A 21783-nucleotide genomic window follows, 5' to 3' on the forward strand; every position below is an offset into this window, starting at 1 on the left:
ATTGTACTCTGCAAGCAACGCCGAAGGAGCTCCCATGTTGATGTCGATATGCACATAATTAATTCCTTTAACTTGAAATGGTAAGTAAAAGAGTGAGTTTTGGGAAGCTCAGTAATACAAAACTACCAAATGATGCTAAAGACAAGCAAATATATGGTAAAGCATAAAACTTTCTTATTGATTCAGGGAACTACAAGTTTTCCGGACGAGCTAAGATTTATTTAATTTATTCTTCATGTAATAGATGGAAAACCTACATGTAACACTCATTTCCCGTATACGTCCTCGTACACGAGTCATAGATGTCACATGACTTTTAAAACATTTTTGTACTTGAAAACCAGTAAAAATTTGATTCTTTAAATAACACATTTTAATATAATAATAATAAAAACGTTCATTAACTACTAGTATATAAAATAACCTTAAAGTTCGAACGTAGTAAATACTACAACTCATATGTCAAATACATACGAGAGCATTATCATATATCTATTACATGTCATATAGTGATATCAAAAGTAGACATATATGTCATATAGTTACTAATGAGGCAACATTTGATTTACGATGCCAGATGCACTCCTTACTCCATTCGTACGCTATTACCTACACGTGAAACCATCACACACTAAGTATTCACTTAGTGAGGCATAATAATATAAATGAGGCGTATCCAAAACATAAGTATATCATAAAATATCAAAATACAAAATTAATCGTATAAATCATAGTAATACATAAAACTGACTTGGTAAACCAAGTTTCTTTCAAATAACTTGCAAAACAATATTTAGTATGCTCAGCATACCTATCAATCAGTATTTTTCAAAGTATCCATCTATTTGCCCAATGTATGTCAAATGAGAATGCAAGGTACATGAGTTGCACATAAGTGCTAAACGAAAGCATAGGTTATATAGTGACAACAACACTATACTAATATAACGAAATGGTAATTCACAAACTCATTATGAATACCATGGATGCACACATAGTGCCAAAAGCACACAAAGTACTGATACGAAAATACAACATATGCATTAAACAAAATCGATCAATAATCATCATACACAAAGTATGTCGAAATGCACCTACAACTCTCAATGCACATACAATAGGCTTTTAAATCAAATTCGTAGATTAAACATTTATTTTGAAACATTGATAACTGTTAAAATAATATAAAAGTTCATCCATTTAATTTTAGAGCAATTCATACTCTAAATTTATTCGTAAAATCATTTTCATAAACTTTATGAAAGTATTTCAAAATACTGTAAAACATGTTTTTATAAAAATATTCGAGGTTGGCTCATCACAAGTCGTCCTCATATCATATAAGTACATAATAAATACAGTCACCTGGTATGCCTCAATATTATGCCTTATTGTAGTCCGACTATTCTGAACTTTGTCTTTGCCATTTTGTTTGTTTATCTCAGGAATTTGATTACAATCTACACAAGCATCCATATTCACACATACAAATAGGGGTGTAAATGAGCCGAGTCGAGCTCGAGTATTACTGAGCTCAACTCGACTTGAAAATTCTGAAATGGAGCTCGACTCGACTCGAAAACTCGCGAGCTTAAAATTTTCAAGCTCGACTCGAACTCGAAATCCTGAACTGAAGCTCGTGATCAGCTCGAAAAGGCTCGAAATGAAAAAAAAAAATTCTTAAACTTAACTCGATTGAAGCCTCAAACTCAAACTCGAACATGAACCTTAAATACATGAAATCTTACTATATTTATAAAAAAATCAATACATAAATATTAATATTATTATTAATTTATTTGTTTTAAATAAAATCTTAATATATTATATTTTCGAGCTGCTCACGAGCTTTTCGAGTCAAAAATCGAGTAGCTCGTTTCAGCTCGTTAAGAACTCGAGTCGAGTTCATTCGATCCGAGTATTTATCGAGCCTTGATCGAGTCGATCTCGAATAGCTCGCAATCTATCTCGTCTCATTTACAACCCTAAATACAAATATAAAATACAATGCTAGTATCATTATTAACATTTATACAAAATAATAATACTTAATAGTATTATTATTTTCAAATTCTTTTTAAAACCATCCTAACTTTTCCTTTTTATTCATATTGGGTCATTGTCATAAATTATTCAATTAAAGTCCAAATAAGCCCAATAATTTTTCAGCATTAAAATTACAGCCCAATATCTCAACAATACCAAAATTACCAGTTAAGCCACTAATTTTCTCAACATTCACCATTTTGTACTTAAACTTTACCAACTTTCCAAAATGGCGTAATTTCACATTATAACTTCAATTTCAGCCCTCAAAGAGTAATTTCCAGTAGTGTACATCAATTATTGAGTAATTACACAATCAACCCATGACTTTTCAAAATTTTTGAATAGGTCCCTCAACTTTTGGAAAATTACACTATGTCCCAAAAAGTTTTCTAAGGCTTGTTGAACCTTCCAAATATCATTTCTAAGCCATAGGAATTTTTCTACAATTTTTCCCAAACTACTTCCTCATGTTCGAATGCTTTAGGGTTACATCACTTATGTTTTTCACTTGATTCAAACATGAAACCAACCTCTATTCAACACTTCAAGACCTCTAGAATCAAAACCCTAACTAAATTTCATCAAAATATATCCTTCTCCTAAAGTTAGGGTTTGGCCAAAATCAACATAGGCTTATTTAGCCATGTACAAGTAATTTTAATCAACAATCATGCTTTTATATGATTCTACAACCTCAAAAACATCATAATCCTTCATCAATTTCATAAACCTTAATGTGAACATGAACCCTAAAATTTGATATATTTGACCACAAGCAAGATTAACATGTAATATTGGTACCAAGTGATAGCATTTTTCGAGTAGAATAATTTTATATTTCACGACATAATCCAAAATCCAAAGGAAATTAATCAAAAATCAAAAAGAAATTTTCTCTTACCTTAGGATGGTGCTCACGGCTGGGTTCTGGAAAATAAGCTAAGTTTCATGAAATTTCTAACTTAATTTCATGATAATTTAACCTTATTTATGCTCAAATGAATAAAATATTTATTTAATGACAAATGTCTATTTTGCCATAAATAAAACTTGATAATTACTTTAATACCAAGCCACATAACCTTATCATCTTTCCAAAGTCAAAGTTGAAACAATTATTTTACCCTTTTTCCAATTTTACCAAGCAACATTCCAAAAATTTCAATTTTACCACTTTAATCCAACAATCCAAATTTAACATGGAAATAAATCTTCAAATCCAATTATCCATATTATTTTCCATAATTTTAACATGTGGAAATAATATTTTTAACCTAATTTATCATCCTTCAATTTTTCTTGAAATTTTCAATCGATCCGATTTACCGATTTCTTATTGGACTTTAACCCTTTATAGTTTTCAACATACATTCCGGATCAAGAATCTAATTTAAATAAAACCCACTCTTAAGAGTAAATTATCTATTGATGGAAAAAAATTATTTTTGGGAAAATTACCACTAAGTCCTAAAGTTTTACACTTTTATACTTTGTCCACTAAACTTTCAAAACTTATATTTTAGTCACTAACCAAAATTTGGGGTATTACACTACAGTCCAGAGGAGACATTCAGAGAGACAAATTCAGAAGATCGAAATAGAATGTCTATTATGTTCCCACGAAACCAAAATAAATGTAATCATAGTTTAAAAACAGTAGTAGTTTATTTCAGTAAAACAGATTTTTAAAATCACAATAGTATCATTCAACCGAACCATATATATGCAATTCCCCAAAACCACATCCATAAGGACTTACCCTAGGCTTATCGGACGTAGGAGCCAACATAAGGGAACACCTTAGGTCCATAAAGACTTACCCTAGTCGAAGCATAGAAGCCACTTGAGGGGAATTCCTCAAGTCCATAAAGACTTACCCTAAGCACAAAGCAAAGGAACCACCCTAATGGAGTGCCTTAGGGTCCATAAGGTTTTACCACTAGGCCCATTGGGCCTAGAAGCCCAATCAAGGGTCGTCTTAGGTCTATAAGGATATACCATAATAAAACAATTTCATACATTTTTAGTAAAAATCATAATCAGGGGCCAAATGTATCTTGTATCAGAAACCAAAGATCATAAATCGTATATTAGAAAACATAGATAAGAAATCATGTTTTTGTTTCAAATATCAGAGTCATACTTTTAAAATCATAGAAGACATTTATGTTAATAAGGAATACACTAAAGTATTCATATATCTTTCTAGACATACCCGGTGATTATCATGAAGGAAAACACAAACTTCTACAAGTTGATCAGATTTGATAAATGAGATTCCTACTATAAGGGTTTGATTATTAACGGATCTAATCAGATATTCAGAAATTGATACTTTAGGACCATTTAGGATTTCGTGTGTATCAGAAAGATATTCAGGAACCTTACATAATAATTATTAAGATTTGGATACAATTGTAATGATTTCATTACTCAGGCTATTAGGGGTATTTTAGTCATTTTACCATCAAGGGAAATTATGATAATTGGACTAATGAGGATAAATGTAACACCTCAACCCGTATCCAACCCAAATACGAGTCCAAGGTGTCACCTTAACTTTTTAAAACATATACATTCATAAAAATTATACGAAATTTTAAACTTTCTTTAACACAAAAGTCATATTTACATAATTAAGTTCGATAAATTACAAAATTGATTAGAGTGTGCATAAATTACACTTTTGTACATGCCAATACCTTTGACCCAACAAAATACATACAGTGATTTACTTCTGATCTGATCTTTAAGTGAAGATATGCTGCTCCGCCAATCCTAAGGTTGATCCTTTTGCTTTTCTGTACCTACGTGTAAATCACTTACACGCTAAGTCATCGACTTAGTGAGGCATAAACATATAATAAATATTTTCTATAAATATGAATATGAAAGCAACTAACTAGTAATTAGTAATAATTATGCTTATCATAAATCCACAATGATATATATAAATCAATATGAACAATAATAACATGTTAACATATGATCATGCACATACATCTTATATTTTATAAGCCCATGTATATTCCCGAAAACTCTAGGTATACGAGTACTTTGAGGTTGTGCACACATATGTTGTTACCACAACTCATATAAAATCCATTAAGTGGCATATGAAATCTTTGTCCCGAAGGACCTATCCATATGTTCTGAAGAACATAGGTAACTGTCCATATCTCCCGAAGGATATAGGTAAACTATCAATATGTATCGAAAGACACAGGTAACCCTCGACTCTTGGCATGCCAACTATACCTATAGCTCTCATATAACATGGGCTTTTATCATTTATTCTATCATATGTTTACATATTCATATCAACATATAGAACATTTCCATATGATTCATATTCACATGTCACATGACTGGTATTTTGTTCTTATGTATTCTCATAGACATAAATTCACATAATCATATCACTCATTCTTATATACATGTACTCATATAGTCCATTTCACATAAGTAAATAAACTCCTAGTTTCTTATCGAGTATACCATAGAATATTCTGGTAAAGTCTCATGAATCAAACAAGTTTAGGTCATATTCCACTTAAACATATTAACTTTTCTATATAACTTATTTGACACATTTATATACTAATTTATGTCATAATTATTCCATTGTTATCATATATATTTATGTATTCTTATTATAACTATAATCTCTATGAATCTATTTATGCATACATAATAGTCCTATCAAACACATATTAACACTCATGTATTTATACAATCCAATATGGGAATTAGACTTACCACGAGTCTTATTCCATACACATCATTTACATGCACTCACCTGAGCCTTGCTTACTTTGAATCGATCATAATTCTTCGATTGTTTCGGAACGAAATTACGTTTTATATCTATATAATCATACATAGATCCATATCAGTATTCTAATTGATATACTCTAATATTTCATTCCTTAAACTAAAAGAAATGCTACTTTCATTTCTTATTTAAGGTAAGTATCGGTACACTCTATATTGTATCAATATATTATTTAACATGTGTATCGATACACTACCTATGTATCGATACACAAATTACATTCGAAATTTTTCCTGTTCAAGGGGGTATCGATACACTCCTTAATGTTTCGGTACACTTTGAACGTATTCTCAGATTTTACTCTTGATGTATCAGTACATATTGAATGTGTACCGATACACACCAGCCCAAAAATCAATTTTAAGCACGAAAATTCATTCTTTTCAACTTCAACACTTCATGTTCCATCCCCTTTCATATACTAAACTCAAATACACATACTTAAGCCCATCTGTACTCATTTATCACATCTTAAATCTCAAAATCTTATCCTCTGCATGGAATTCAAGAATCATACTCAATTTCTAACATGTTCTAAATCCAATTCTAATACTTCATATTCCTTAATTCCACTAATGACAAGTCAAATTTAGTCTTGAAACTTAATTAATACATTCATATCAAAATTTCACTTATTCCCCTCTTTCTTTAATCCCTCTTAACTCTCTTATCTTTGAATTTTAAGGTAACTTAAGCTTTCCTTAAGCTTAAGTATAATCTAAATAACAAAACCAAACTTAAATTTTAACTATAATCAACTAATGAGAAATCTCACCTTTGTCCACTAGCCTTCACGTATAGGAGAAGAGAAAGTAACTCTGGAAACTCATTTGGTCTCCCCTCCTTCCACGTGGATTAATATATAACCATAAACATAAATTAATTATTCCTTTATTAAATGACCAATTCGTCCTTGTAATCCTCTTCTTTGTAATTCAATCCTACAAAACATTTCCCAAATAAGTCATTAAACTATTCAATTGTTCTACTTTAATCCTTAAATTCTAAAAATTTACAATTTAATCATTAACCCAGTATTGAGGGTGTTACAATAAAAGGACAAATTTGTAGTATTCCATATTCTTTAATGATTTATAGACTTTTAAATCCCATCAAATGAATTGGAGTTCAAATGCAGTATTTACGATTATTCAGACAAAAACATTTCTTGATATTTCTTGCTACCGATTGTATTATTACTTGAACATATCATTTTCACAAACCATCATTGAACATGACTCAAGGAGGTATACTTGTATTCAGGTGGTATTCCTTTCCAATATTGTAATAGTCACAATGAGGGTCAGTATACTTAGGTTGTACTCCAAAAATCCTTAAAGGTGTTACAACATTTAAAGCTTTACTGGTACTTTCATAACTTTTCACAAACATTTCCTTAATCCAGGTCATAAGGGTATTTAAGTCATTTCAACACTCAGAGTTATTCTAATCATTTCAGAATTCCATAGTAATTGGTTATTTTAGTCATTCAGATTCATAGTACTTTCATATTTATTCTAAATCATAATATCCATTATGTTGCGATCTCGAAGTAAGGAATCAATTATCATGATTTTCAATTCAAATCATGAATTAACCGATGAATATGTAGTCTAGTAAGTCAAAAATGAATTTCTATGAGAGGAGATTCGGTCCCTTTTTTATTTCAAGGGTATTTCAATCAGATCATTCAATTTTTTCATATGCATCACTTTCAGTAAATCATTCTTTAGGTGTTTACACAAGAATCAAATTTCTAAGTCTTTTTCCAACTCGTAAGCTAAAATCGATTTTTGGGATTTTTCTAAATAGTACCAACATTTAACAGGTGAATTCAATGGTTTTACTTGGCCAAATATAACTTTTCAAGGTTATTTCCACTTTCAAAGACAATTTTTTTTTTACATCTCATGAGTTTTTTTTGTAATTTCTTGTCCATGTATTTTCGACATTTAACCTTTAACAAAATTAATCAGAATTTATAAATCATGAGATTAATTAATTTACCAATTAATCACTGGTCTCAAAATTATTATTATCGACCTTCCAATTCCTTGAATGAGTTATATGAATCTTATTCAGTTTACTGCCTTTATAGCATTCAATTCAAATTTTAAAATAATTAAATTTACACATACGACCTGTCTTATCTTCAGCATTAATCAATACTAACTTATTCCATAAAGCATGCAAAAAGGTAGTATTGTGGCCTAGCCTAGTTGGTATAAGTATGGTTGGTCTTACTCTATGCCCTATTTTAAAATCTTCGTAATAGCACATTTTTATTGTTTTTTTAGCTGAAATAAGAGGGTCAAATCCAAGTTTAGGTCCTTAACTTTAGAACATTTAAAAATAGTCTTAAAATCTTTAAGATCTCACAATCTGGTCCCAAAATATACTAATTAAGCTTTTAAACTTAATCTTAAAAGTTGGGGTGTGACATGTATCCAAAATTTGTAATTTTGTATTCTTTAAATTTTTTAACATGAGTTTTTAAGTTTGTGTGCATAGTATAAAATTATATGCCAACCCGCTATTTATAATCACATTTTTACCTTCAAACTTTGATAAACTCAACTATTTTTTATCTTTTTTTACTCTAAAATTTTTATTATTTTTTTCAAATTAAATAAATTAAAAATAAATATTAATAGCCCATCTTTAACATTTTAACATTTTAATTATTTTTTAAATATATTTATTATTTTTTCATATTCTAAATATTTCAAACTTTTCTTAAAGACAAAAGTAGTTAAATCCTAACCCTTAATTTTAAAACCTTTAATTACTTTTTTTTCCAATTTACTAACATCATAATCTTATTTTCTACTGTTTTTTTTATTTAGTTATTTTAAGACCTTTCGATTTTAAAATATCGATTTAAAAATATCTTTGATTTTTACATTTTAATGTTTTAAATTAAACAATCTTTACCTCTTTATAGTTTTAACATTTTTACATTTAATTGTTTTTTAAATATATTTTATTTTTTCATATTCTAAATATTTCAAACTTTTCTTAAAAGACAAAATAGTTAAATCCTAACCCTTAATTTTAAAACCTTTTAATTACTTTTTTTTCCAATTTTACTAACATCAATAATCTTATTTTCTACTGTTTTTTTATTTAGTTATTTTAAGACCTTTCGATTTTAAAAATATCGATTTTAAAAATATCTTTGATTTTTACATTTTAATTGTTTTAAAATTAAACAATCTTTCCCTCTTTATAGTTCAATTCTAACTGTGTTCATATATTAATTTGAATTTACTAGGGAATATTATAAAAGCAGACGTCGGAATTACATCAGATTAAATTAAAATGGTTATATCCAAAACTTTGACGTAGTATAATGACTAAAACTAGAATTAAACCCTCGAATTTCCCATCTGGAAGGTGGCTTCCACCTGTAGGAGATGATGGTCCACACATATACGGGTAGATATTTTTGCAGCGAACTGGCAGATATTTCGGTTTCATTTGCAGGCATAAAACTCTATCCAAAAATCAAACAATCCTAATCAGCAGTCGAACAATCTCCAAAGAAACATCAATGGAAAGCCTTGCTGTGAGAGTTATTCCGGTCCCCAAACCCTCTTTTTTCCACAGGAAAAAGGGTTTCCCTTCTTGGCCACCGTGTAAGCAGAGCAGCAGCAGCTCCCATTCTTTCACCCGGTTAAACTGTCACAAAATGTTTGTACCTGGTGTGTAATTAACCCATTTCGCTCTACCATATTTCGTGCATGATGTCCAAGATATGAGGATTTGTTTCTTTTTGCAGGGTTTGGAGAGGCATCACCAGAGGCAAAGGCATCCAAAAACCTACACCATTTCTTCAATTACATAGCTGTTAAGATAGTCGGTGCACAGCTTGAGGTTCTCTTCCCAACTTTTACGTATCTCTCTCTATTAATTATGGTTCATTGGGGTTTAGTGTTTTGTAACTATTACAATAATGCCCAAATTGTATGGTTGGTATTTGTACTCTGTATAAGCCGTGGATTTTTAAAATTTTTGAGGGACTTAAATGAGATTTTTTTTTTCAAGTGGGGTCTAATTATAATTTTCAAATATATTGGGAGATAATAAAAAATTTAACAATTTTAAGGGACCTAATTAAAATATATATAAAGAAATTAATGAGTATAATTCAGATTTTCAGAATTTCTATCTAAAATTATCAAACTGAAAAACAGGTAGTATGGACTAGGAATAGACATTTGACCTGAATTTGATGAATTTCAACTTGATAGGAATGAAATTATATATACAAGTTAGGTCAAGTGTGATTTTTTATCCTAAAATTATATCGACTATTGGGTCAAGTGAAATTCTCCTAAACTCAGGTCGGGTGGGGGGGTTTGATCTTTGGGTTGGGTTTGGGTGACCCGGCTCATTACTAAAAATAATCAAATTAAACACATGCATTAAATTCACAAATAATACAAGTGCTAATCTTTGAATTTAACCTATAATAATGCTATGTTTCATCTCGTAAGAGCTACAACCCTGAAGCTTACGAGGACTTGATGGAGTTTCTGGAGACACACTCGTTGAACGATGGGGATGAGTTTATTGCCAGCTTGATGAGGGAATCTCCAAGCCATAAAGCTCTAGGTATGTAATTCTATGTTATTCGGATTCGAGTATGACTATATATACGGCACTATAATGATTAGATTACTTTAAAAACTTTAACGTAATCATTTCAACTTGCGACGAATTTCACTGGAATTTCCTTTCGGCACGACGACAGCCCTGCGCATCTTAACGGTCGGTACATCAGATATTTTCTGCAAAAATATTCATTTCTTCTACATTTCTATGCTAAAAATGGATCGGTTAAACCTTGTTATATATCATTGTATAGGTACGATCTGCATATTGCAAACATGATTTCGAGTGGGACAACTTAAAGCGCTTAGCTTTCAAGGTCAGCAAGCCATCATCTCTCGGCCAATGTGTGCATGTGTATATGTATGTGTGTATGTATGGACCTTTGATGTCTTGGTATGGTGTGCAGATGGTGGAGGAATCCAACACAAAACTCATGAGGGAATATGTTTTGGAAACCAGTCATATAACCGAAAAAGAAACCGGCAAGTGATCCGACTCTCGGCTCGAGCTCGCCGATGCCTCTTTGGGTCAGATAGATTATACATGAAGGATGGAATTGTTGTGGTGTATCCTACCTCGTTGTATCCAAATACACAGTACATAACAGAGTATTAAACAAAGAAGTAACATATAAAAGCATTATTGAAAGTCTGTGCAGATCTTTTTCTTAACATTGATTGTGTCTTTAGGATTTGGGCACATGGGTTGTCGATTTGGTCGCATAAATTGAACCAATCAATCTCATTGATTGGGTTGGATTGGATCCTCTATCTTGCACGGTTTTTTCCCTTAGAGGGCAAAAAAAATTAATTATTTAGCCTAATAGGGAACATTGATATTTAATTAAGGATCTACATATTTGTTACAGTGAACTGTTGGATATAATTTTTTAATGATCCCATATGTGGGCCTCATGTGGGTCAATATTTTATTATTTTCAATGGAACTCATCACCTCGAAATGACGAGTCTATTTAAAAATTAGTTTTTAACCGTTATTGAATAATTTGGAAATTAAAAAAGACCCCACAAACTATTCAGGTTGAGGTGAAGAGTTCGATGGAATTTTTGAATTAACTAGTCGTTTATGAACGTTGCACAATAGGCAAATACAACGGGCAGCTACAACGTCACCATAGAACTCGTCACTTGCTCACTCTCAATCGCACACATCTCTCTCTCACCCACTCTGCTCTCTCTCTCTTGTCCACTCTTGCCCACGACCTCTCTCTTGTTTGTCTATATTTCTCTCTCTCATTCTCTCCCACTATCTCTCTCATGTTCTCTTTATCTCTCGTACTCTCTCTCTCTCGTACTCTCTCTCTCCCTCTCTCGTACTCTATCTCTCTCCCTCTCTCGTACTCTATCTCTCTCACCCACTCTTGCCTGCTCTCTCTCCTCTACTCACATTCTCTCTCTACCATTTTGCCCACACTCCCTCTCTCACTCTATCTTATTATCTCCAACTCACTCTTTTTTCTTTCTATCTCCTACTCTTCTCTCTCACTCTTACACACCACACTCTCATTCTTTCTCTCTCTCACCCATTCTTGCCCATTCTCTCTTTCTCTCTCCCTACTCTATCTTTCTCTCCCCTACTCTTCGTCTCTCTTACCCACTCTGAACACACACTCTCTTTCTCTCAATCTCTCTCATTCTCCTAACTCGCTCTCTCATACTCTTTCTCTACTCTCGCTCACTTTTCCCATTCTCTTTATCTCTTTCCCCTCTCTATGCTACTTTATCTCTCTCGCCCACACACACACACACACTCTCTCTCTTGCACACACACACTCATATACTATCTCCCTCTGTCTCTCATCCACTCTCTCTCGCCCATTCTCTCTCTCTCTCTCCGCTCACTCTCTTTTTTCCTCACTCTCTCACTCTCTCACTCTCGCCACTCTCTCCCACACTATCTTTCTCTTTTTGCCTCTCTCATTCTTGCCACTCTTGCCCTCTTAATCACTCGCTCACTCACTCCTACACACTCTCTTTTGCCTATCTCTCTCGCTCTGACCCACACTCTCTCTCACACTCTCTATCTTTCTTGTAGTCACCCATTTTCGTCCGATCAATATGTTAAATAATATAAACGTTTTATTATATAACATGCATATCATTTATATTATGAAAACCGTGGTTTTTTTAATATATATTATATTATACAAACTACTGTTATAATTTTGGGTTTGTTTTTATGTATAGGCCCAAGTCAGCCTTGTCAAGCCCACACGTGCAAAAGGTTAAGGTTTCGTAGCTTCCCCTTAGCGCTGCACAAACCAGCATTCGAAGGGTAAACCGGCGGTCGAATAAAGAACTCTTGGAGAGTCCTCACTCCAGCAACAACTCCTTCCACATTTTCCGGCATATCGTGGACTGCATACAACAACCATATAGTGTTTTAGTTTAATTATAACTTTAGATCCACCAAAAAATAGGGGTACCTTAAGCTATAAGTTAATGTAAAAACGAAAAGAATAAAACACACAAGAAAATTACGCAAGGAAAATACAGAGAAAATACACAAGGAATCTACTTGTAAAGCTTCGAAAAGAAAATAAAAAAGAGGTAAAATTCTTACCTTTTCTCGGTTCTTGTGCATTGTAAACCTCGAGTTTTGCTTGAATTTGTTTCTTTTCTTGGTTCGAAAGGCCGATGAAAAGGGGAGGGCAGCCGAACATTCTTTTTTAGATTTATCCTCCCTGAGGCTTGTTTTTAAAACTAAGGTAATTTCGAGATGGGGGAAGAATTTCGAAAGCTGTAAAAAAAAATTTGGCCACCGCCGATGAACGGTGACCGACCAGATTCGGGTTTGGTAGCCATGTTCTTCATTTTAATGAAGAACACGAAGAACAAACCATAGAAAATTGGGTTTTGGCTTTGATTGATTTAGGGGGAAGGGGGAAATGATTTTTGTTCTGAAAATTGGGTTTTATATGTGACCCGATTTCGACCCGCATATTGACCCGATCCAAGGCCATGATCGTGTGTTTTCAATTTAAAAGGGGGGAATTCCAGTTTTTGGTCTCCGTTTTTTTTAAAAAGCTTATTTGACCTCCTAAATTGAATTTTTACCCGATTTTGCTTTGAAATTTACCACCAATATGTTTTTCTTTCAATTTAGTCCTTTATTATTAATATTATTATTATATTTTTTCTTTATTAATTTAACATTAATATTATCTACATACTTTCTATTTACTTTTTCTTCTTTTTTTATTTCTTTTTCTTTATTATTTTTTCCTAATATATATATATATATATATATATTTCATGTTTTTTTATTTTTCTTACATAACGTTTTATTATATATATATTATTCATTATATATATATATATATATATATATTAGTTTTTTGCATTATTTTTTTCTTTATTTAGTTTATTTCTTAACCTAATATTTATTTATATATATATTTTTTATTATTTTATTATTTCTATTTTATTATTATTATTATTATGTTTTTATTATTATTTTTCATTTTTTTATTTTTTTTTTTTTTTATTTTTTTTTTTTTTTTTTTTATTTTTTTATTTTATTTTTATTTTTTATTTTATTTTTTTATTTTTTATTTTTTTATTTGTTTTCTTAATTTAATTAACTTATTTGGTTTTTACTTTTTATATTTGTATTTATTTCAGGACATTTTTATAGTTAGTCTTTTTGATTCTGCATTATTTTTTCTGACTTTTTAAGGGATGCTTTTAAATCCATTAAAGGTGAGTAATTCAGATCGAACTTTTATCTTTCAATTTAAATTATAATTTTCTTAATTAAGACAACTGAAAATAATTAGTACGAATGGGCAGTTTAAGGGTGTTAATCTTCTTTGACTGTAACGACTCCCGAATCCGACATATCTTTGGTAAGACACAAATCAGGTAAGAAATCACGGTGTCTGATCAACCCATTCTTTGTTTAAAAAATGATAGGTGGCGACTCTAACCATTTTTTCAAGTCAAATCCCAATTTCGGGCCCACCCGAAGCTGTTGTAACATTCTCCCTCTCTCCCACTCTCGTCCTCTCTCACTCTTCCCCTCTTTCCCCGTTCTCTCTTGCCCACACTCTCTAGGTAGGTTAGTGGTGTCTAGGTTGAGTTTATGCACAGTATAACTAGGGATGATATTTATTCGGATTTGACGAGTTCTAATTCGGTTCGATCTAATCATGTAGGTTTTTTGGAAAATTTAGATTTGAATTGAGTCAGGTTCTTTTAGGGTATAATTGGGTCAAATTGAATCCAGATTTAAGGTGAAAAACACTCTATCGACATAATATTTTTGCCTTTATATATTTAAGAGACCCTCTTAAACCTAGGTTAAGTAATGTATATATAGAGAACTTCAGTTTTTAGATTAAGTTCAAGACAACCAAAATTCGATCCGACTCATTGTCATCCTAAATATTTAATACATGTTTTTAAGTTTGGTGGAATATATTTTAACTTTTGGTGACATTGATTCAGGGTCAAAGCAAAGCTACGTCCCCTCACTCCCTCCTCTAACAAGATGTAGCTAAGACTCAAAGTTCTTCAAATATGGAGAATGGCCAATCCTTGTAGTGTTGGAATAAAAGACATGCACCTCCTCTATAATATTGTAGAGAGAACTATATGGGTAAAAACCAAACAAAGAAAATAAATAATATAATCGAACAGTGTCATGTTATCTCATCATTTAAAATATCGTGTCTTCTTATATCACTCGCATACCCTTCTACAATTCAAAAATAATAATTATCACCACAATGTCAAAAAAATAATAATGACATGTTTATAAAACTCACATCTTTCTATGTCGGTCTCAAGTTAAGTCACTTATAGAATCCTTTGATCATAGAAAGACAATTATTATATCATACCATATTAATACCCTAAAGAGCATACTCAAAAATATCCATATTAATACACCTAAAGAGCATACTCAAAACTAATGAATTTGAAATAGCATCTCCGAATGGGAAGTCTTAAACACTCAACATCCCTTGAGAGTTCCGAAAGAATGATTTCAAAGATCTAAATCTCGGGAAGTCATAACTTATTGATATTACTTTTGACAAGACCATGTGACTTGTCAGAGTTAAGTCCACTGTCACCTAATCTTATCCATTTAGTCAACTAGTATACGAGTAGCTATATTGATCATACAATTAACAAACCATTAAAGATCACTATAAAATCTCTCAACGTACCAAGTCTGAGATAGGGATGTGATTCAAAAATTACCTCACCTTTATTCTCCTTTGTTCTATCTCCTCCAGGAGACATAATACTTTGACACCGTCCAACAAGCGATCTAATATTGGCTGCAGCTCTCTACTCAAACTAGACTGGGTGAACTGTCTATAGTCATCATAATTTATTTGATCTCATCAACAAATAGTTAGAGTATCTTAACCTCTAATAGTTAATATCAATAAATTAATATTGATATATAAATAACATGTAATTTTATGTTCGATTAGTAAATTTAATGATGAATATTTATAAAAAAAAGGTATAGTATCCATATGTTTCTCTATTATAGGGTGTTATTTTCTGGAGTTATCAACTATCAAAAGTTATAAAAGATCCTATAACTATAGGATGTTGTTTTGTTGAGTCATCGACTATTAAAAGTTACAAAATGATCACTGACTATTCATATGTTCTAAACTTATCATTTTCGTTAAAAAAATGATGACGTTTGAGCTGGTTAATTTGTGAACATAATGAATAGTAAAGTGGCCATTTTGTAACTTTAATAGCCGAGGGACTCAACAAAGCAACATCCTATAGTTGGGGACCATTTTGTAACTTTTGATAGTTAAGAGACTCAACAAAATAACACCCTATAATCGAGAGATCATTTGTGTACTTTACCCAAAATCACGTAAATTTAATTTAAAATGTGCATCAAATATAAATGGTAAGAAAAATAAAATACTATTTATCTTTCTTTTTAATACAATATTTTTGGATTACTATTTTGTTTTTTAACCCAATTGAATTTCCATAATTGTGAGAGAGAAAAACCATCTTCTAACAAATTGAAATTAAACAAAATAATATAATAATAAAAAGAAAAAGAAAAAAGAAAGGTAAGGAACCCTTGCATCGTACAATTCCTTCCATTTATTTTAACGATAGCTATATCAGTTCAATTTCTAGGTTTTCATGTTCCTACCCAAGGCAAGGTAGCTGTATACCCCAACTGATCTTGGCTTGGCTTCAAGGTACAAACCTTTCTACGTGCTCTGTTTTCTCTAATCTTTGTTGGGTCTCGAATTCTTTATTAGACAGAACTTGGGTGAACGTTTGATCAAGTTTCCTCGTTTTCATTTTCCTCTTCTGGATATTTCTTTTAATTTAATTTCTTTATTAGAAAAAATTTAAAGAGTAGAATTCATGGGTTTCTTTTATTGTTTCTTTCTGTCTAAGAAACTGATTACCCGAAGGCTAAAATGTTGGAAAAGTAGTGTTCCTTTGTAAATTTTGTTAGGGTTCTTTTAGTAGTGGTTTCTAGCAATGAAAATGGTATGTAGAATTGTCAAATAGTGAAATAGGTTGTTATTTGTGGATTTTTTTCATTACCCTGAAAAATAATGTCATTTTTCTCATATTGTGTGTTACTTTATTTGCAGTAAATAAAGAAGTTTCAGATACTTATCAAAATTTGGTATTGAGGCTTTCTTATGATATGCATCTTGGTTATCGGACTGAGTGCTTAGTGTGTTCTTTTAGTGAATTTGAGAAGTATTGTAGTTAGTATACTTGGCATGATGGGCAGATCGAGTCGGCCTAAGGTAAAGCATGAAAAAGTTGGGGAGCTCCCACAGCATGATTCCAATGAAGGAACTTCTGCCCGGACTAGGCCTTTCAACTATGAAGAGATTATGTTAAAGAGGAATAGTAAAAAACTTAGTGATAATCCTGAAAGCGTCAAAGAAGGAAATATAAAAGTGAGGAAGATAGCGAGGGACATCCCAATCCTGAATGATTTTAATGTTAACAAATCTGATGGCGGGAATGGGCATGGAAAAGATTTTTCTCTTGGTCGTGAAAAGAACCTATTGGAGGGAATGGAGAAGAAGTTCCAACAAGAAAATAGGGAATTCATATAGGATAAATGATAACATCTCTAAACGGAAAACTAAGGAGAATCATGAGCCTGAAAGAAGATTGAAGTCTGAAGTGAAGAAAGATATGGGCATTGAGGATGAAGGCAAGTATGAGAAACAAAATCATGTGAAGAGAAAGCTGAGCAAACAGCTGGTGGTTCAGAAAAGTAGATGCAAAGAAGCATTCTAGAGACTTGGCGGATAGGGATAGCCATGTAGGTAGAAGTGAGGGGAAATCTGAGAGATGACAAGAGAAAACATCAAACTAGAGACAATGAACAAAATAGAGAAGGGCGTACTAATACAAAACATGAGAGTCGAAAGGGGCATGCTTCAGAAAGTAGAGACAAGAAGGAGACAAAAGAATCATCAAGATCATTTCATGCGGATTCACACCATAGAAGGACACGGTCACAAAGCCGGGAGCGTGACAACAAACATAGAAGATCTATTTCTCTCTCACCAAGGCCGCACAAGCGGGCATCTCATCATGCGTCAGAGCATGAACTTTCCTCACATGGTGTAAAAGGAAGGTATGGAGACAACATTCTGATGACAGGAGTAGAATGACAAGTAACGGTACAACTGGTCACCATAGGCGACTTGGCGGGTCCACTAGCGGTCTTGGTGGCTACTCTCCAAGGAAGAGAAAGACTGAAGCTGCTGTGAGGTCGCCCTCCCCAGCTCATCGCTCGACAGAGAAGAGAACAGCTAAGTGGGATCTTGCACCTTCAGAAACAGAAAATGTGGTTTCTGGTTCAGCTTCTTCTAATTTACCAGAATTAAGTCAAATGGTTTCCTTGAACATGCATGCTATAGTCAATCCTGTTCCCAGTGTTTCTGCAACAGGGAATCCTCTAGTTGTGGCTTCAACCAGTTCTTTATCCTTTGACTCAGTTCAACTGACAGAAGCTACCAGGCCTACGAGAAGGCTTTATGTAGAAAATGTTCCTGCTTCAGCCTCTGAAAAAGCTCTGATGGAATACTTCAATAAATTTTTGCTTTCATCTGGAATTAGTCATATCCATAGGACCAAACCATGTATTAGCTGCATTGTAAGTCTGATATATTATTTTGGTGTACATTTTCTCCTGTTAAACATATGAATGCCATATAGAAAGATGTCATGTTATGCCCTATAAATTGCAGATACACAAAGGAAAGGGCCAAGCTCTTGTTGAATTCCTTACGCCAGAGGATGCTTCTGCAGCTCTTTCTTTTGATGGCAGTACTTTCTCTGGTTCCGTTCTCAAAATCAGACGGCCAAAGGACTTTGTTGAAGTGGTAGTACAAATAATAAATCTATTACTTTAATTATTGATCATTGTGGATACTGGATATATATATTCTTTTCTCTTTTCAGATTTATTATACAGTTTTCTTTCTTGTTTGTGTATACTGAATTTATTTGTGGACAATCTTTAGGAATCTCTTTTGCTTGACTGCTGATGTGTTATTATTAACACTGCAATTTTTTTGTCTCAAAAACCAAGGAAAAGTATTTATGACAAGAAATTTCATAATTAGTCTTTGTAATTATTGTTGTTGGTATAATGACCTACAAATTTTTTTAAGTTCTGTAACTTCTGTTTAACTAATTTAGTTGTCCGCAATTATATATATTTGGTACTGTATGACTTGTAGAACATGTTGATTAGAAGTTTGCTATGTTTTTAATTAATTCTTTTCATCTACAGAAGTAATTATTCCTTTCTCTACAGTTTGGTGCAATTCTTAAAATGCCTCTTAAGTAGCTTTTACAATATTTTTACTTGAATTTAGGAGTACCCATTTAAATCCATAAGCTTGACACTTTGGGGTATGTGTCTTTGCTGTACACTGAGATGGATATACAAGGTGCCATTTGGCACATCAGTGTGTTGCACTGGGGAGTCCTGCCCGCCACACAACCTCTTATTTTCCACTGGACCCATGTACCAAACGCACCTTAACTAACCTCTTATATTAAGGTGGTGGTGTGTGATTCGTAAACTGCTCCTTAAATCAAGTAACTTTTACAATATTTTTACTTGTATTTAGGAATACCCATTTAAATCCATAAGGCTGACACTTTGGGGTTTGTGTCTATGCTGCACGCTGATACACGGGGCTTATATTAAGGTGCCATTCGGCACATCAATGTGGTGCAATGACGAGTCCTCGCCACACCTCTTATTTTCACTGGATAATTTTTGAACTGATGAAGCCTAAAGAGTTTTCTTTTCAAATGTTTCTGCACATCATGGTGCATTTGTGTAATTCAGAATATTGTTGTACTTTCAGACGTCAAATAACCTGGATAACTTTTATATGTTTTCCCTTCATTTATCTAGTCTTAGATAAAATATTTGTAATTTAATTAGCGATTTCTGTTCTGCCAGAAAGATGCTAGTACATTTCAACTGCTTTGCTGTTTCTGAGGTCAATTGTGGTTACCATCGTAACAGGTTTTCAGACAGTTGCTATTTTCATGCAGACTGGTGAACTGGAGAAATCAGGAGCAACGGTGACCACAGTCAATTATGTTGTGGAGGATTCACATCACAAGGCATGTGTTCATAATTTGAGTCTTTGCTACTCTTTTCCATAAATGATGTGTATTGCATGCTATTAAGGCACCACCTGTACTTTTGTAATTTACTTATAACCATCTTGCTGTTGTTTTTTTCCCTTTCCTTTTTCAATATTACGGCATGCACCATTGTGGATGGCATTCAATCTACTTGTACTGTTTTTTCCCTTTCTTGTGGCAATCTTTATATTTCCTTTTCCTTGTGAGTTGGTGCAGATATTCATTGGTGGAATTTCAAAGGCTCTTTCATCTGAAATGGTAATATGACTGTGGAAGTCCCAATGCTGCACAGAGATTATCTAGGGTCCTTTTATTCCTGCATTGTCTTTCTCTTCTCTACTAATCATCATTCTCTCTGATTTCCATTTACAATTTATCACCCTTATAAACCGACTAGGATCTCTATGCAATTTTCAGTTCATGGAGATTGCTAATTCCTTTGGTCCTTTGAAGACATATCACTTTGCTATGAACAAGGATCTTGGTGAACAATATGCTATGCTCGAGGTAACATGGAATGTATTGTTGGTTGCCTTTTTTTGTTCAAATGATTGTCAAATCATTGCTTTGTTCTCACTATTTCTTACGTCTATTATTTTCTTTTGTACGTGTAAACAATCTATGCTGCATGACTTGATTATCTGATAAATTAATGTCAGTATGTCGACCAATCTGTTTCTCACAAAGCCTGTGCTGGTCTGAATGGAATGAAGTTGGGAGGGCAAGTAATCACTGCAGTTGAGGCTGTTCTTGATGGCTTTTCCTCGGTACTAACAAGCACTGTTGCTTTTAACTAGCTTCAGCTCTATTTTTTTCTCACTAGTCGTAATATTCTGTGGAGATTGTACTAACTAGAGATACTTGTCCTAGGGAAATGGTGATCGAAATTCCTGTATTATTCCTGAACTTGCGAGGCAGCTTCTTCGAAACCTACTCAAGTCCTTAAGCTTAAAAATCTGGTAAAGTATATGGCTTAGATCCATTGTAGTTATGGTAATGATCTAATTTAGATTTGTTGTAGACAAGTTTATTTGTAGTCCACTAACTGGTGTTTTTTTCCTGGAAAGAAAACCATCTTCCTTATCGTAATTATTGTTTTTGTTTTGTGACTTAGTTCCCAGAAACTTTCATCGTTATCGGAACTGAGGTGGAAGATGTACTAGCAGATGTACGGTAGAGTGTTCCAGGTCTTACAACATCCGTACTTCAATTTATCTTCTTTCATGGTCATTTCTTTTGTGGGGTTAATCTGAATATATGTGTGTATATATACATCAATTCTGCAGGTTTGGTACTATTAAATCTGTTAATGTTGTCAACCATGGAAACAAAATCATCACAAATGGAGAAAACAAATGGATGGTTATACGAGGGAAACTGGAAACGTACAGAATGTAGATGATGAAAGTGTTGAAACCAAGACTACAAAAGAAGTTGTTGAAGGAAACTCTGGAGGTGCTGGTGGTTTTACTTTTTCGTGTAATTCTCCCGAAGTAGTGGTAGGCAACATGTATACTGATAAGAAACCTGTTAGCAACCTTTTGGACAGTGGGTTATGTCGACAAGGTGAGTTCGAAGGTAATATTAATAGAGAAGACAGAAACCATG

General features: G+C 32.6%; 2 protein-coding genes across 2 annotated transcripts; both read left to right on the forward strand.

Moving 5' to 3' along the window:
• Nucleotides 1-9422: 9422 nt before the first annotated feature.
• Nucleotides 9423-11127, forward strand: LOC120174794 (chaperonin-like RBCX protein 1, chloroplastic). Its single transcript, XM_039181540.1, has 6 exons — nucleotides 9423-9588; nucleotides 9666-9760; nucleotides 10384-10501; nucleotides 10641-10657; nucleotides 10755-10817; nucleotides 10908-11127. The coding sequence occupies exons 1-6, from the start codon at nucleotides 9438-9440 to the stop codon at nucleotides 10989-10991; spliced, it is 528 nt and encodes a 175-aa protein (XP_039037471.1). The 5' UTR covers nucleotides 9423-9437; the 3' UTR covers nucleotides 10992-11127.
• Nucleotides 11128-16566: 5439 nt separating this feature from the next.
• LOC120174807 (splicing factor U2AF 65 kDa subunit-like) lies at nucleotides 16567-21338 on the forward strand. The gene is made up of 9 exons (XM_039181550.1): nucleotides 16567-16718; nucleotides 17127-18658; nucleotides 18753-18887; nucleotides 20080-20151; nucleotides 20392-20433; nucleotides 20593-20682; nucleotides 20835-20942; nucleotides 21046-21134; nucleotides 21290-21338. Exons 2-9 carry the CDS (start codon nucleotides 18170-18172, stop codon nucleotides 21336-21338), a joined length of 1074 nt encoding a protein of 357 aa, XP_039037481.1. The 5' UTR covers nucleotides 16567-16718; nucleotides 17127-18169.
• The last annotated feature ends 445 nt before the right edge of the window (nucleotides 21339-21783 follow it).

This window comes from Hibiscus syriacus, unplaced genomic scaffold, assembly GCF_006381635.1.
Source record: "Hibiscus syriacus cultivar Baekdansim isolate YM2019G1 unplaced genomic scaffold, ASM638163v2 tig00112124_pilon, whole genome shotgun sequence".
Classification (NCBI taxonomy): domain Eukaryota; kingdom Viridiplantae; phylum Streptophyta; class Magnoliopsida; order Malvales; family Malvaceae; genus Hibiscus; species Hibiscus syriacus.

Excerpts from the sequence above, each read along its gene's own strand:
- LOC120174807 (XM_039181550.1), top strand. The coding sequence starts at position 18,170 with ATGACAAGTAACGGTACAACTGGTCACCATAGGCGACTTGGCGGGTCC. Across the intron at positions 18,659-18,752 it reads AACCATGTATTAGCTGCATT|ATACACAAAGGAAAGGGCCA; the intron begins GTAAGTCTGATA and ends TATAAATTGCAG. Across the intron at positions 20,943-21,045 it reads TTCTTGATGGCTTTTCCTCG|GGAAATGGTGATCGAAATTC; the intron begins GTACTAACAAGC and ends TACTTGTCCTAG.
- LOC120174794 (XM_039181540.1), top strand. The coding sequence starts at position 9,438 with ATGGAAAGCCTTGCTGTGAGAGTTATTCCGGTCCCCAAACCCTCTTTT. Across the intron at positions 9,589-9,665 it reads TCACAAAATGTTTGTACCTG|GGTTTGGAGAGGCATCACCA; the intron begins GTGTGTAATTAA and ends TTCTTTTTGCAG. Across the intron at positions 10,818-10,907 it reads TAAAGCGCTTAGCTTTCAAG|ATGGTGGAGGAATCCAACAC; the intron begins GTCAGCAAGCCA and ends TATGGTGTGCAG.